This window comes from Choloepus didactylus, chromosome 13, assembly GCF_015220235.1.
Source record: "Choloepus didactylus isolate mChoDid1 chromosome 13, mChoDid1.pri, whole genome shotgun sequence".
NCBI classification, from domain to species: Eukaryota; Metazoa; Chordata; class Mammalia; order Pilosa; family Megalonychidae; genus Choloepus; species Choloepus didactylus.
In genome coordinates, this window is record NC_051319.1 from 69,631,410 (window position 1) to 69,649,294 (window position 17,885).

Genomic DNA, 17,885 nt, shown 5'->3' on the forward strand with positions numbered 1-17,885 from the left:
TTATTTTGGCATTTTTCCCCAAATAAGAGATTATTAGTAATATTCAAAATCCTTTAAAAATACCCATATTTTTATAGGGACTGGAGGTGAGGGCAGGAGTAGTAGAGCCTTAATTTAATGAGGGACATCAACTATTCTCAGGTAGTGGGATGTAGTCTCCTAGCTACCAACACTTTGGACAGAAATGCTGGGAAAATGAGTGCAGTCGCTGTCACTTGCTTACATGACGTAAGCATTGGGCATGTGTTATAAAATCATAGCATTTTAAATTCCTAAGGTGACCTTAGAGATCTAGCCCTACCTCCTCCCTTTATAGATGAAATTAGCTAAGGTCCAAATATGCTTAAAAAATTATGGCCAACATGACAGAGATATCCAGCCTGTAATAGGGTCCTGGAGATTATCTCCCTCTCTATGTACTCTCTTCATTCATGGAATGATCTAAAAATGAGAACATGAACCCATACTTTTATTTTGCTACATGGGCAAAATTTCTTCTAAATTACTTCCTCTAAATTTCCAAATTAAGTTACTCCTAAATTGCTTAATTTAATGTTGTAGATTCACAGGAGACAGAATTGTAAAAGAAAAAAAAATGAAAGGGCATATATTCTAGGACAGGCATAACTGCCACTGCATTATCCAACCCAAAATGCATTATGTTGGCATGGACCCTGGGAAGAATCCAGCCGTAGCAGAGCCTTGATGAAACGGCTGGAAAAATAAGTTGGCTTGCAGAGCAAAATGATTTGGGATTAGTGCCATAAATTTGGCTTGAAGTAGGGGTATAAAATAAGCATACATTGTCCCTTACCTACACAGCCTTCTCCGTCGGGCCTCCGGGCCATTCCAGGGGGGCAGATGCACATGAAAGTGCCAATCAGATTCTTACACATCATGCCTCTAGATTCACAGTCATGTAGCCCTTCAGCACATTCATCCACATCTATGAAATATTTTTTAATAGGAAAAATAAATAAATAAATTCTCAGGAGCAGGCTGAAGCTTAGCACTTTTAAGACTTTTAGTCTTCTTGCTATTACAATGAAATCTATTTGCATGACAAGTGAAGGAGGAGCCCAATCTTTTTCAACTGCTGGTGTTATTTCCAGATTTATAAAAGTCTCAGCATCAGTCCCAATGACACGAAGTTCAGGAAAGGGGAATCTTAACTATAATACGAGCCAAAGAGTGTGACAATAAGGATAAGAAGATCCTCAACCCATCTTATCTTCTTATCGATTGGATGGACCATCAAGTGTCACGATATCTGGGTATTGAAATCTACCAGCAAAATGTTGTCATACTATGTTTCTATGGATTTCTACAAGAAGATAGCTAATGACTATATAAGCATTAAAATATATTTCCAGAGTGCCAAATGAAGAGTACACTATTCCCTCCTCCATGGCCTTACCTTTGCACATCTTTTGGTCTTCCCTGAGGGCATAGCCAATGGGGCATGTGCATTCATAGGAGCCGAAGGTGTTCATGCAGCGGAAAGCACACAGCAGTGGGTTCTGGGCACACTCATTGATATCTGATCAAAGAAATGGGCAGGCATGTTCTCAGCCAAGAGTCCTAATTATTTGTTAAATAATCACTGATGTTTTTCCTCAGCAGTCATGCTGGTATGGAGGACCGGGGGCCTAATAAACCCATCCACCTACACATAACTGCTATACTCTAGAGTATAAAAAAAACACAACTACCTGAGGGATGTGGAGACTGAGCAAAAAATAAGCAGTTTTTAGTGGTAAGCTGAAACTCAGAGCAAGCAAACAGTAAGGGGCAAGTTCCCCATTTTTAAATATTACCCTGAGGTAATATTTAACACAGTCCTGGCAGGGGCAGCATCTGGCCGCTAAATCTCCAACAGAAAAGTTTCCAACCTTCTGTCCAGAGGAACCAAAAAAGGGAATCTTGGGGTGACCAAGGCTGCTAAAGAGTGAAGAGCACCAGATAAAAGAAAAGACCAGAGAAAGAGAAACACTTTTTTTGGTGGGGGTGGGGGGCATAAACTAAGCCCAAGTCATTGCTTGTATGGGGCAAAATCAAGAAGCTAGCAACTAAGGTTTAAAAAACAGAACCAGAATCTGAGCCACTTCCCCCCACAGGTGTGACAGTCTGCTATTCAGTCTATCCAAGTTAATTACCAGCTAAAAAGCAGCATCAACATTCTTCGGAGTAATGTAACTGATTCCAGCTTATCATTCACAAGGTCTAGGGTTGTAATCCAAAATTAGTCAACATACTGAAGAGCCAGGAAAATGTGACCCAATCTCAAGGAAAAGATAATCAACAGATGCCAACGCTGGGATGGCCCAGATACTGGAATTAACAGACAGGTGCTTTAAAGCAGCTATTGTACTATGCTCACTGAGGTAAAGGAATAGACACTTGTAAGAAATATGATCATTAGCAGAATGTCAGGACAACAAAAAGATTGAGACATTAAAATATACCATCTATGTCAAGAAATCATTCTTAGGAAAAGGGTTCCACTTGCCTTCACAATTCATCATGGGGCCTGGCTCAAAGCCTTCATTGCAATTGCATTCAAAACTTCCAATAACATTGGTGCATGTGCCATTTCCACATGGATTGCCGATTGAACATTCATCAGTATCTGGAAAAGAATAAGGAAGTAGCCAAAAGTTTGGAGAAGCTTCACTTTAACAGGAGCATGCCCATGAGTAACACATTCAGCGTCACCTATTTCCAGGGTCTGTGAAGGGCATGTCTGAGTTATGTACACCCCCTGCCTTGGCCAGCCTTTGCGCAGTGCAGAGGACCCTGAAGGATCAAGCATCAATGCTCTGAGCCCACGGACAGCTGTGCTGGCCCTACAGGCCACAGTTCCAGAAGAGGAATGTGGACCTCTGCTACCAGAGTAGGCGGGGAAGTCATCAAGTAAAACTCATCTCTCCCTTAGATAGTGGATTTTCACCACTGGAAATCTCTAGACACATCAGAGTTTGTATATCTGGTGGAAGGCAGAGATTGGGCCACTCTTTCTATCTTCACTAAACCAAGTTGGACTGGAAAATGTAAGAGTGGAGAGAAAAGAGCCATTACTGTCTACTTACCCTGGCTTTGTAAATCCTAACACCACCCAAGGTGCCTGAGAGACCTTTTGCTGAACATGAAAAACAAAACAATTTTAAAGTTGTGTAATGTGGAGCCAACACTCACCCACACACCGTACTCCAGTGTAATCCAGGTTGTAACCCATGGGGCATTCACAGCGAAAAGAGCCATCTGTGTTGATACACTGACCATTTGAACAAATGCCTGGGCTCTCAAGACATTCATTGACATCTAAAAAAATAGAACTGCCCATGAACTGTCTCATAACAATAGATATGCCACTACTGTATATTCAACACATACTTAAAATTCCCAAAACATGTAAACATTATTTTACCAGAGAAATAATATAATGTATTTCATATATCAAATAGTCTTATGATAAATTATATATGCCACAAAATATTGTCCATACATGAAATGCAATACACTGTATGTAATGTAGCAAAAATTAGCATGATTTATAAGAGATCTATAACGACATATTCACATAAAATAACACAGGAATAAATTATATCAAACCACACCTTCACGTGTATCATGAAGACTGGGGACAGTTCCGTGGCCATATGGACACAAATCCTGGAATGCAACTACAGAGAAAAATGGGAATCTTCGATTATTGTACAGTCTTAACTATCAGAGAATTTAAGAACTGATTAACAATATACATGGAATTGTATTTAATTATGTTTTTCATCTATAAAGCAGTCTTGAGCAAGAGCATTTATTTGACTTTAACGATTTATTTCAAAAGCAACAGTGAGCATATTTGGAGAAGACAGCCTGAGCAACCTCCCTGCCCAGGACACCCAGAAGCCACCCCTAACTTAGAGCTCAAGCAGGTTCTGAGTTAGCTAGGAACTAACCTATGATCCACCCACACTGTCTTCTTCCTGTTCTAATAGGGCCTGGGAGGGTGTTGGTCCTTTCCTGAAAACGGCCACTGTGCTGACTCAGCTTCTCAGAATTTTATGTATTATTCTGAGAGCCCCAGCCTGTGATTACCCACATGGGACTTTCACAGCAGTTTGGAATACAACCTTTTATTCCCTCCGTGCATCTCCTGCCCTGTACCTCTCAATTTCATTCTTTTGAAAGCAAGTAATACTAACCTTGGAAAAATACGAAATAACAGGGTAACTCTACCTGTACTTACACATGTTTGTATTCAAAAGTTGAAAGAAGTCCCTCAATCTAGGTTGCTCACTGAACCATCAAAACTTATACTTGAGGGGATAATTTCACCCTCTAAATATTCATAAATTACACGGTCAAACCAGCTTCTGGCAAACACGTAAAAACTGGTGCAAAGCAGTGTTTTGTGTCATTACCCTTACCTTCATCATCTTTGGGGCACAGTTCACAGGGGTCCCCCCAGCCCTCTCCTGGCATCTTACTACAGCAGCATTTGGCTTTAGTGGTGTTGAAGGCTTTGGGCACAGAACACTTTCCATTTTCAAAATTTGTGAAGCAGAAGCTCTGGCGAGTATCTAATCAAGAAGGCAAACATTGCAGGGCTCCTTACAGATCATTTAAAAAGAAGCAATAATTGTACATAACAATGTTTCTAGCAGAAAATTCCTCATGGGCAAAACATAAGATGCAGATTAGATCAACAGTTAAAAGACAGGTCTGGAAATCCCCAATTGTTGATTTTATTCGCTAATTTAAATTGACTTGTCTTTAAAATTCTATTTGATTATTAAAATGTTTAAGATATTTCTATTACTGTGCTTAGGAAATCTGAGAAATCATGCTCAATACCAAAACGATTTCCACAAAGAACCTCTCTTTTCTGATTGTTTCATTACAGCCTAGCGAAAACAAAAATCTAACTTTCAGGAAGTTAAATCCTGTCAAAGGCAACTCATATACCAACATATGAAAAATCTTATATAAACACCACCAACAAAATGAAAATGGTGAATCAGGATAAGTTTTCTTTTGGTATAAATTTTTTTAAAAATTTAAAAACAGACCCAACAGTTCCAAGTACCTTAAAAATTGTCCAGAGCCTATATATTTGACACCTATATTTTAAATTTACAGATGACATATTTACCGTAGACCTGTACTTTGTAGTGGCAAACATTAGGATGATTTACTATGCAGCTCTGAAGTTTCTAAGGGCCGACTGAGACAGAGAATTATCATTCCAAAGCTTACCAAAGCATCTCCGCCCATTATCAGACAATACAAAGCCAGGGGGGCAGGTGCACTGGAAAACCCCTGGAGTATTGGTGCAGGAACCAAAAAGACAGATGTTGGGATCTTCATCACATTCATTTATATCTGAAGAACAGGAGAATTTATTAATTTAATCAACAAATTATCTGATATTTTAAAAATAAATAACTGGCTGTAAATATTTAATATTGAAATAACAGATTATATAACGTATACGTTCGACTTACTCATCAAAAAATAAAACATCACTGCTTCAAAGATTATAACCACTTCTAACCGCAATCATGTGTTGGAGTCACCCAAGTCAATCGCCAGCTCTTCACGGCTGATCCCTGGTGGCCTATGTCCAACGCCTCCCACAGATCACAACCTCAACATGGCTGGTACCCCCCTCAGCAGCCCAAGTTGGGATTCTGGAGTTACCCTTATTTTAAACCCCCTGACTACCCCTTTTAACCTCCATTATCCATGCAGCAGTACAACTTATTTCCACCTCCTCAGAGCATCCAAAACCCATCATCATTTGTTACTTGGATTACTGAAAATCTCTCAACCCTGACTTCTGCACCTCCCCTCTTTTTTCCTCACTGCCACCAAAGTTATCTTCTATTTGAAAATCTGTGCCTATGGAACTAGGAGGAATAGGATATATTTTGAGAATTTTACTATTGCCCCCCCACCCCCAAAAATGGTTCCTTAAAATAAATAAAACTTCCTTATCAGTGCTTTCTTGGTCATTTTTCATGAAAAGTGGTTACTTAATGGGTCATTTTAATTAACTGAATAAATGCTACACTAGCTCCTAGAATAGTGTCTGGCACATACTAAATCCTCCATTTGTATATGCAGAGTCTTAATGTATGAGTCATATCACATCTTTTAAAAAAAAAAAAAAATAAGAAAAGAAAAAAGCTGCAGTGGCTCCACACTGCCAGCACATTCAAGTTCAAACTTGTGAGCAGCCCTTCGATGCCCCTTACCAGGCTCATGTTTCCTGTGCCTTCAAACGGTTTCCTCTGCTCCCTTTCCTTCCTGATTAGGAAAATCCAACATTTAAGAGCCATACAGAATGTCGCAACTCCTTTGTGATGGGTTTCCTTGACCCGCCACCCTCTCACTACTACTGTCCTGACTCGCAGCCTCCTACTGTGCTCCCACATCCTGACCACACCTCCATTCTAGTGTTTGTCACTCTGTATTTTAAGAATGTCTTTACAAAACACATTGACTTATAAAATATTTGTCTCCCATTCAGCAGTCAGTTACCTGAAGGGAGGGACTGTTTTTTTTATTCCCAGCCTTTAGGAAGGTGCCAAGTGTCCACTGTCATGTCCACTGGAGAGGGGATGAATCTGTATGTGTGTGTACATACGTGGCAGGCATGTGGAATGGGTGTGTTTGTGGAAATAGTCATGTTAGGAAGTGTTTCATCTGAGAAAATTTGACAGAAGAGATTCTAGTCTGAAGGTAATACTCCTCCAGTGAAGTTAATTAAAAACCAATATTAAGAGGAACAAAACAGTGGCACTGCTGACAATGGATAAAGAAAATACAGTGAGTCTGAGATTTAATAAAACCTAACTCAATCCATAGATTCTTTCACTTAGGAAGCTGAGTCTATTTGAGACAAAACTGGATTTGTATTTCTATCTCCCTACTAGTGGCTGACACATTCATACACAGGGATGGATCACAGAAATAATGAAGAACTGAGATTAGAAAGAAGAAAACGGAGGAAAGAAAAGATTTTGAACTTTTCAAGTAACATTGTCCTAAGATGAATCCAGTACTATTATTTGTTGTTTTTTGACTATCAAAAACACTACATAATCTTACAATGAACTATACAAATCAGAAAAAGGCAAATATAAATACCAAATCAAAATAACTAGGGAGACCCATAATACATTATGTTATGGTCTGAAAATTAATTAAATTCGGTAAGTCATTTATTTCCCTCAGCTCTGTTTAGATGGTGATTCTCTCGAATGTGAATAGTAGAGCTATACATATCTCTGGGTGGAATCTGCTGAAGGGGCATAGTATTAAAAAAATACTGGAGAACTCAAAGGCAAAACCCTTAGCAATCCTTTCACATTAGAAAAACCACACCAAGATGCTGGTGCTTCTGAATTTCAACGAAGCTGTAAAAAATAATTTGTATAAAACTGAAATAAAGTGAACCGTAAAAAGTTCTGCCTTCATCATGTCCATCAGGCAAGTCTGGGACCCACTTTTGATGTGGTTATAGTGTTCTTGTGGGTTGGAAAAGTTTCAACAGAAAAAACATCTGTTCTGACAAATAGATTAATATTTTCTGTTTTGACACGAGGCCTTCCCAAGGAAAAAAAGGTTCGAATGGCATTGTCAAGAATTTCTACTTCACATTTCTAGGACTCTAGACACCTTTAATAGCTGTTTCAAAATTGGTTGCCAAAGATTACAATTTTTTTAGACACTCCTTAAATTCAGTAGAAAGTCTCTGTTGACATTTGGAAAAAAGATTAGAGGACACTGAAAATTCTCCAACTAGCATACGATTTCTGTTAATGAGAAATCTCACGTCTTTAAGTTCTTTATTCCCACCAGCCCACCTTCAAATCATTTCTGATGGTTCAAGAAAACAGAAATAGGCAGTTAAAGGTTTAATTCCTTGGGTCAGCATGCTTGCAGTGGCTAGGGCTTAGTTTCTTTCCACTGAGTTGTACAAAGTCTGACTGTACGGGAGAGCTCATGGAGCTCAGAATAAACGTTAGCCTTACCGATGCAGTTCTCGCTTTTTACTTCATACCCTGGTGGACAGATGCATCTGAAGGATCCTTCCAAATTCTGACAAGTGCCGGGAGAACAAGAGCCAGGAAGGGCAACACATTCATTAGTATCTTTAAAGAGAAAGAAGAGAAAAAATGACTTAAACATCAGATAATTGTTGCAAAGATTTATTTGCCCTTCAAATGATATTAATATGAATTCAACTCAGACCTTCCGTTCTGCACAAGCACCTTGGAGAAATCTGCCCAGAAGTACCCTCCTGATATCTTGGATATTTCTCCTTTGGCAGGAGGTTAATTTTCTTGATTTGTTTTCTTTGCCTACTTTTATCGAGACATGAATAGCCTCAAACTATGTCTCCAATAAAAACATTACCTATCAGTCTTTCCAAAGGGTTGGCTTATATCTTACACTAAAATTTCCCATCATTTCTTACCTTGGTCATGTGATCTGATGAGCAAATGAAATGTGAACAAGTCTCCAACAGGGGGATTCACACCATTATTTTATAAAATGAAACAAAACACCACACATACACACCTATTGATTTTTCCAGACAATACTGTTTATTGTTTTCACACTTACCTATGCAGTTTTTGCCGTCTGGAGTAAGTTCATAACCTTCGTTACATAAACACTTGAAAGAGCCAATTTCATTAAAACACCGTCCATTTCTGCACACCTGGCCAAAAAAGGAACTGCACTCATCTATATCTGTAGGAAGACAAGAGTTAGCATTTTATAGAGAGCTCTTACATGTACATTGTTTCACAAGTCGCAACACGTTTATTAGCATTTATTTAAAAAAAACCCTACATTATAGTTACCCATCAACACAGAGGCAAAGTCTGCTCATCTGAAGGACCATGTGACTTATAGGGTCACACAGAGCCCGATGGGTCTCAGCCACAGGGTACATAGTTGATATTAATATAACTCATGAATTTATAAACAGATAAAAGTTGCAGGTTTAAGATGATGCTTTCCATTCCTTCCCAGAGTATCTCTTTCCCAGAGACAAGGGGATATATAGGATTTAACTTGATTGCCTAGCTTCCAGACTATTTTACGTGGTGATAAACTGAACACACTCAAAGAAGAAATAACTGACAATACTAAATTCAGAAAAATCAATTATAAATAGCTCTAGAAATATATTTGGCTGACATAATACAGAATTTGAGAAAAGCAGACCAAATTTTGGGTTTTCAATTACGCTTAAGGTTGACTGTACTTGAGTAATTTCTTGGATTGTCTGAAGACTGTACTTTGATCAGAACTGTAGCCTTATCTTTCACTTCTCCCTGGCTGCGCAAAAGATCTGAGAAACAATCGAAAAGGTGAGAGTTGAATAAAATGTCCAATTAGCTCTGAAAAATGTTTACAATTGCAGATTATTTTAAAAAAAGTAAAGAAAGCTGAGAGGAACATATGTCAGGTTAAATTGGGAGATGGAGGTGGGCTGGGATGGTACCATAATGGTAGAAAACCTGAGTTACTTTCACATACCTTACAGGGCCATGTGAATTAAAAGAAGTTACGTTGTAAAGCACTTAGTGCAGTGTCTGGCATGTGGTGAACAAGAAGTAACTGTAAATGCTTATCATTTCTCTTACCATCTCCTTCACTAACTTTAGGAACTTCTCCCATTCACTATCAATTCTAATTTCAATCATTTGTATATTACTGTGGGGCAAAGGCTAACACTGTGCCATTCATAGGAGACAGTTTTATTCTCCAAAGCAAACTGGCAGTTTTTCACAAACAGACTAAATAGGTATCTGAGGGCTGACTGCGAAGTCTATCACCAGGCATTATTTCTGTGGGAAAAGGCGTCCCTGGCTACAAAAGCTGACTTAAAATGAAATTTCAAGACACAACATGTTTGGAAGTTGGAGACTACCAATATTTGAATATCAAACAAGAAAAGATTTTTATGAAATAATTGTAATAACGAAACAATGACAGATCTTTCTTTAATCCCAGCTAAGGGATAAAAATATCTCAAACCATAAAGCACATTCAATTCATTTGCTATCTTCTGACTGACCTTTTGCCTTCAATTAGTGGGTTGATTGACAGGAGTGCTCAACAGAGCAAACTGTTTTGTGATTATTTAGGTCAATACTATGCTTTAATTAACTAGAAATTAGCCAATGTTATTACCTACCTTTTTGGAACAGACTTGCAATTTTAATAACAAAATATTTTTTATAGTTTGGTTTTATTTTTTTATTTCAGTATAATCTGTGGAAGTGAGACAGGAACTACAAAGAACTGTCTGAAGCACTTACCCAGACAATCATTATTGTGAGTGAGTTCGAACCCTGGGTAGCAGAGACAGTTATAGGAGCCAACGGTGTTCTTACAGGTTCCGTTCCCACATGGATGCCTCTCACACTCGTCAACATCTATGAGAAACATTGGCTCAGAGAAATTATACTTTTGACTAGAAATAAAATAGCCTACTAGCTTTTTACATATATCTTTAACTACTGAATTACTTAGATTTTTCTTTTCAAATAGTGGAAATCCATATTGATTTGAGGAAAATAAATATCAGGTAGTGAAAAATCCAAATTATAAAATTATAAGAAAAAAAGTGTAGTTTACGTATAGGCACATACAATACCCAGACTTAGGCCAAGTGACATCTCCGTAAGGGAGCTATTTTAACACATAGATCTGCTTGTCAATTTTAAGTAAACTGATCTTTAGAAAATATTAAAACAATTTGTTCTACTAAATGTTACAAATACTTCCCCCAAAATTCATACACATTTAATTTCATCAGCAAAACAAAGATAAACTTTAGTCTCCTTAATTTACGAGTCAGTGGAATCCAAAGTGAAGAAGTCTACTAAACACAATATTACTAGCTTTCCAAAAAAGTGAATTAAAAAAATATGTAGAAGGATCAGCCATCATATCTGAGAGCAGACTCCCTAAACCATGTTTTCCAGGCTGCTGGAACTCTACTGTGCAAAATAAAGGTAGTGTGCCTTAGGAAGGAAGGTCTGTTTCAGAGACACAGAGCTGACTGGCAGAACTGCTATGATTTTGAGTGGATTTTCTCCATACGAATTTCTGAATCCTAAATGTCACCCTTTTTTTTTTTTTTTTTTGACAAATCATACTCTACCTTCAAAGAGTACAGACAGGAAAAGCATGTATAAGCATATATACTGAGAAAGTTCATGCAATTCAAGACAGACCCTCTATTTTTTCCCTTTGTTTAAGTATTACCCTGGAGAACTTTTCCTGCCATCATGGGAGAAATCAAAGGGAGAGCTCTTAGGATGCAATGGATGAACTGAGACGTTCTCCAGTTGTTCCTTATTGTATGGATATACCAAAAAGGAAACTAGTTCTGCAGTACTGAAACATGACTTGAATATTTATATAGATAGTAGCTTGATTACAATATGAATCTTCCTCCCTGCAGGGCTTTAAAGGACTAGGCAAGTTACATTTGGATAAATAAGAGCATTTAAATCCTAACATCTACTGCCCACTGAGTTTTGATTTAGGTTTCCATTATCAGTTAGATTATAAATCAAAAGATTTTTTCTTTGGTTAGCTGGATTTTTAAAATCCTAGCATATTATCCACTTTCAATATGAGTCAATATAAACTACATTTGCATGTATATAACACTGGCTGTTCAGTGAAATCAGCATGTCAAACTCCAAATTACTATGTGTCATCTTCATGTTTTTTTATTAGTACTTGTTCTGGTTTCTAAGACTAAAATCTGAGCTGAGGAGAAGAGGAAGAATAAGTGAATGAATGGATTTCTCTGAAATATTCTCAAGATTTTAAAGGATTTGGTAAGATTAACATCATAAACTGAGTCATCAGAACTAATGAACAGCAATGAAAAAAACCTTACAGTGGCATTGAATGTAATTCAAGTGTTAAGACATTAGTGTGAACCCAGTGGATGGCCACACATATTACACTTCATTACCAATTAACTGAAGGAAATGCTATTTAAAAAATAACTTGGAAGGATAGTCACCAAATTCTCAAGAATGCTTATTTCTGGGTGGGGGGTTATTGGTAGTTTAAAATTCTTATTGCTTGCATGAGATACACATTCTGATTTTTCTGAAGTCAACATGTAATAAGAACTGTGTAATGAAATTATATATCAGATTTATTCTATGAAAATGTTGCTGTTTGTGTGAGCATGCAACAAAAAAGTAAATGCACAGTCCTAGCTTTTTGTACACTGAGAACATGCTAATTATAAATATTCAAGTTTTAAATTTAAGTTTGCTCTTCAAGTGAAAAGCATGGAGAATTCCTTTGGCAGAGACAGAGCTAACCATGGACACCAGATTTAAGGAATTATGCTCAATCCCAGCCCATCTGCCTCTGAAATCTTATTGATCAACAGCTTAGCAAGTACTTTCTGAGCAATGTAACTACTCTTTATGTTAGCTATTGTGAACTTTTAGAGTTTTGCTTCTACAATTATTTTTAAGAGCTGAAACAAAATATGCAGATAAATCCCATGTATTCAAAGATTTGTGTAAAAACATATTCATTTCATGAATTCATACATGAATACACTTACACACAATATTCACCTAAGTACTGCCACTTTACTTCCTTGCATTCTAAAATGCTTTCTTGAGTGGGAGCATAAATGAATACAGGGAACTGGTACTGTGGTGAATTCCACATAAATGAGTGCCTCATGGTGTCTGTCAAGCATGTGAAAGTCATCTGGGCCAAAAGGTTGTGACTCACTGAACTGGAGAACACACTGTGGTATGTGTCTGCTTGCAAATCTTACACTGAAGAAAACCTTGTACAGTTTAACACAGTGCACTTTTTACAAGGCAGTTTTTGACAGAGACATGGTAGTTACTCATGACACATGACCGAACTGTACTCTATTCTGGAGTCTCCGCTCCATTTCAGTACTTGGAACTGGATTTTCTTCTTCTTACCCATGCACATGGTTTGGTCCTGTGAAGCCTTAAATCCATTGTGGCAGATGCACTGGTAACTTCCTTGCAAATCAACACACAGGCCATGACTGCAAACATTAGGAATTTCTAAACATTCGTTGCGATCTAAAACAAAAAATAAAACACGTTATACGTATCTGATTTTTATTAAGATTCCTTTATTTTTTCATAAATGTATTTTCTGTAATCTGCTATTAATTATTACAGACAGGCTGAAAATGAACCATAACAACAGTGGAATCAAAATAAGTAAGGCCTCCTTGAAGTTCAAGTCTCCTTTATTAAAAAAAAAACCACGCTTTTTTTTTTGTGTTGATTCATATCTCAAGGAGATTTTATTTTAGGTCCAATCTTAAGGAAATCCATCAGAGAGACCTCTTTTCTTAAGAGAAAAGGTGGAATGGGTTCAAGATCATTGAATAGATTTAGTTAGAAAACCTTTCAAAATAATTTTTGAAAATATCTTTTGATAGTCAAGCATAAATAATTTTTCAGTGTAGGAATCTTGTGTTCAGTGCCAAAGAGTGAGTCAGTCTTTCTTACCTACACAGGCCCCATTAGGTGAAAGCTTGAAACCTGCAGCACATTCACAGCGGTAACTGCCAGGACTGTTGATGCAGTCTGCGTTTCGCTGGCAGAGATTATCACCATTGCTGCACTCATCGATATCTGAAAGGGTAACAATTAAATTCTTAAAAGTCGTTCAAGATTGCATTAGGATTACATTCACTTAACCACTGTGGTGATCCATTCCTAAACACTTCAGAAGAAAGAGTAAAAACCATCAAGCAGTCTAGAAACCATTTCTGTATGCCAAACCTTTTTGGGTAAAGAGCATATTATTCACATTACCTTCACAGACTAAGAGTAGGTCATTGTAACTGAATCCTGTAGGGCATTCACAGCGGAAACTGCCAATCTGGTTAATGCAGACACCATTTGCACAAATGCCTGGAATCTCTTTGCATTCATCAATGTCTAAAATTGAACAGATTTCATCAAATATATGTGGTTCTGCTTAATGTATTTACCATATAACTCTGAATAATACCACACGTACAGTGGAATGAAAACATACATTCAGTGTCACAAAATTTAGTTATATACTGGTATACATATATACCAGTGTCACAAAATTTAGTTATATACTGGTACACATGATATTGTGGTTTATGAAAGCATATAGATCATAAGTTTATGTTCTTTCCTCTGAACAGTGATAGAAAACTTAAATGGCTGATAAAAAATACCAAGTGATTTTATTGTCAATATAACAAAAGAACTTCCTAGGGAATCAAGCCTCCTCTTCAAGGAATATGTCAGGCTTATCATTACCTGGCTACTCATCTGATGTAAATGTTTTCTTAATTTTATGTACTTTCTCATATATGCATTGATAAATGGAGACTTAAAATTACACTGCTTACTGACTTTTGTGGAAGAAACAAGTACAGTGAATAAAAAGTACACTCAGAAGGTGATAATTTATATAAATAATTCTGAAAGCTCATAATTAAACCACTAGAAAGGGATTCTACAACAAAACCCCTCAAACTTGAACATATATTAATGAAAATAACAATTAAACATTAAAATAAAGTGGATTATTTAGAAGCATATAATATAAATTCATGAAAAAGACAAAATTTTAGCTTGGTACGTATGAAACCTTGAGATAGTCAAGTAACTAATGTAACATAGTTACCAATTGTGCTGACTGAAAAATATTATTACCACTTGATTAGTTCTTGAAGTGTCTAATTTTTCTCTTGTCCAACTATATTAGATTGGAATTCATATTATTGTTTTCTTGTGGTACTCTTGCAATTTAAAAACACTGAAAAGATTTTACAAAATCCTACAATTACATATTAAAATAAACATTATCTGGAAAAACTCACCAACAGCTTTTCCTGTGTGAATGTCAAAGGTGAATCCAGGAATATTTCCACATATGGTTTTAAAATCAGCTTTAAAATACAAACATAGAAAATGCACTCTTAAAATTCTCAACCCCCTTCAAAATGACATTTTATATAGTATCACTTTTGCTGGCAAACATTTTATATTATTCACAACCAGACATTTCAATTTCAATTATATTTATTTGATGATGCCTGCTTCTGTAAGGAGTGAATCTAAGCAGTCCTTATCGTTATTGCTGATGTTGTTACTTTTACTATAACTTTTTACTGCTCTGACATTAGAAGACAAGTCATTGCAAGATTTCAAAGTATCTAATTAAACATTTAAATTCTTTTTATCTTTTGGTATGCAGAACTTTAAAAATGATCTGCCCTAAGTAGACTGAAAAAACAGACTAGAGTACAAAGTTAAAAACAGGATTAGGAATTGCACAAAGGCATAGGCATATAAAAATAATTTCACAGTGGAAAAACAAGTTAACAATGGATAATGAATGAGGTGTGAATTTTGTCTTTCTTTACCATATATGTCTATTTGTTAGTGGGAAGAAGGAATCTGAGGCATCAAGAAAGGTGTGTGGTGGTTTGGAGCAATATACGTCAGAAAAACATGTTCTTAAACTTAATACATTCCTGTGCGTGTGAAACCATTGTAAGTGAGACATTTTAATGAAATTACTTTAGTTAAGGTGTGGCCCAATCCAATCAGGATGGGTCTTAATCCTATTTCTGGCATCCTTTACAATACAAAATAAAATTCAGACAGATAGAAAGAAAGCCATGGGAAGCAAGAAGCTGAATCAAGAGAATCGGGAAGAGAAGGGAGAGGCCAGGAGAGGCCGCCATGTGCGCGGCCATGGGACAGAGGAGCCGAGTACCACGGATGACCGGCAGCCAGCCCCAGAATGCCATTCTTAGGAAGAAAGCATCCGATGACACCTTGATTTGGGCTTTTCCTAGCCTCAAAACTGTGAGCTAATAAACTCCCACTGTTTAAGCCAACGCATTGCATGGTATTTGCTTGAGTAGCCAGGGGAACTAAAACACAATGCATATGGAATAAAACAAAGAATGTAACAGCTGCTGCCTAAACATAGTTCACCAAAACAAAAGAAGTTTAAAAAAAATTCTAATTTTTAAGAAACAATGTTCTAGCTTCTGATGCCCACGGCAACACAAATGAGTAAAACTCCTGAAAACACTATTAGATAGAATGCATATTGCATACTATATTCTGTACAGGAATCTTGTACATTTCATTCACCAATATACACCAAGCATCCAGAACAGATAGAGAGGCACATAATAGGTGCTCAATAAATATTTGTAGGCCAAATAATGATTTCCCTAAAATTGCTGGGCGATGTGTGAATTGTAATTTACATACATAATCTCATTTAATCCTCACTATAACGATAAGAATTATCACTGTCATTATATATAATAATCCTATTTAGAAATTGAGGAATCAAAGTTTCAGAAAAGATTAATAATCTGCAAAAGGTCACACAGTAAGTGGCAGAGCTTTGATTTAAATCTAGACCTGTTTCTCAATCCTAAATCCTTCACTTCCTCTTAGGAAGAAAGTGATACTAAATTCCTTAAACTAGTGATCTTCAATTTCTAATTATAGAGGTTTTAAAGTAGAGAATTTTGAGAATGTGTCTATTCAATTTTTGGGAACAAAACTGTGGCAAGAGAGAGTTAATAAAATCCATCTGAATAATGGATTTAAGGGTTAATAAAATCCATCCAAACATCAGATTTCAACTACTGAAAAGGTCCTATGTATCACTGTTCATCACCTCTCTTCTTAATTTCATTTGATCATCACATTAAATGGAATATTGAAATATATATATCCTAAGTCATATTTTGTACCAAATGCACAATTCTTTGTTTTTATGTGTCCTATGGGTTCAACTTGTAGTATCCACAGCTATTAAAAGAATGTGAGTGGGTGACAAATATAAGAGAGATATATTTTGTTCTTGTCTCTATTATCTTTCAGTTTTCCTTTCAAAGGAGCCAGTGCTTGTGAGAAAAATATGACCATGTAAATACAAGCTCTGTTTTCTGTCTAGAAGTGTCCTATGAGTCTGAGGGGGAGGAAGCATGTGAAACATCCTGATATACACATTGCTTTTACATAAAGTTTGCTCATCAAGTACAATGTGCTGTGTGTGTGTGTATGTGCTAATTTTCAAGGCTGAACTAAAAAAAAATGAAATTTATTGAAGTTGATGGCCTTTTAAACCACAGCAAGTTTTATCAAAATATTACACCTTCCAAGTCTAGCATTATGCACAGCACATAATAGTCAATTTGTAAATATTTGTTCAGTGAATAACTGAATATTTATTCAGTGAATAAGTTTATACAGATCAATGCTATAAACTCTGACCTTTTAGAAATGGAGCCTATTTTCAGAATCCAGAAGCCTATTTAACCAGATGTCTCAGAAATTAGTTTTGAACCCCAAAGAGGATTATTTGGGAAACTGAGCCATTAGGATGCTCTTGGATATTCTCAGAATTGAGCATCTCATGTTTACTTGTATTACACTGTTAGACATATGTTGTATCACTGATTCGGCCTTCAGCAAGTATGAGCTGTGTGCTTACCTGTTCCAGGTGTTGGACATGGCTCACAGGGTTTATTCCAGGCTTTCCCCACATTGTATGTGCAGCAGCACATCCTCTTCGTCACATTAAAAGGCAACTCGTTCTCACAAGTGGTTCCATTATAGCTTCTGTAGCAAAAGCTTTTTCTCATGTCTGTATGTAGGAAAACAAATAAGCTAACCAACCACTCCAGGAAGCAGCTAATAATGAAATACACATACCTACAGACATGAAACTTTCTCGAGAAACAGAATTCTGAAAAATTTCTGAACCATTTGGAGGTATCTCAAAGTAATTTTTAT

The 17,885-nt window shown here is 36.7% G+C and overlaps 1 protein-coding gene across 1 annotated transcript in view; it reads right to left on the reverse strand.

Annotated features, from left to right (window-relative positions):
- Positions 1-17,885, reverse strand: part of FBN2 (fibrillin 2) — a 266,492-nt gene that overhangs the window by 24,694 nt on the left and 223,913 nt on the right. Inside the window, exons 41-55 of the mRNA XM_037800910.1 lie at positions 17,584-17,736; positions 14,936-15,004; positions 13,887-14,012; positions 13,578-13,703; positions 13,014-13,139; positions 10,347-10,463; positions 8,638-8,766; positions 8,043-8,162; positions 5,260-5,385; positions 4,431-4,583; positions 3,618-3,683; positions 3,196-3,321; positions 2,510-2,629; positions 1,418-1,540; positions 815-946 (exon numbers count right to left, since the gene is read on the reverse strand). Coding sequence (XP_037656838.1) covers positions 815-946; positions 1,418-1,540; positions 2,510-2,629; positions 3,196-3,321; positions 3,618-3,683; positions 4,431-4,583; positions 5,260-5,385; positions 8,043-8,162; positions 8,638-8,766; positions 10,347-10,463; positions 13,014-13,139; positions 13,578-13,703; positions 13,887-14,012; positions 14,936-15,004; positions 17,584-17,736 — 1,812 coding nt within the window. The remainder of the gene's footprint in view (positions 1-814; positions 947-1,417; positions 1,541-2,509; positions 2,630-3,195; positions 3,322-3,617; positions 3,684-4,430; positions 4,584-5,259; positions 5,386-8,042; positions 8,163-8,637; positions 8,767-10,346; positions 10,464-13,013; positions 13,140-13,577; positions 13,704-13,886; positions 14,013-14,935; positions 15,005-17,583; positions 17,737-17,885) is intronic.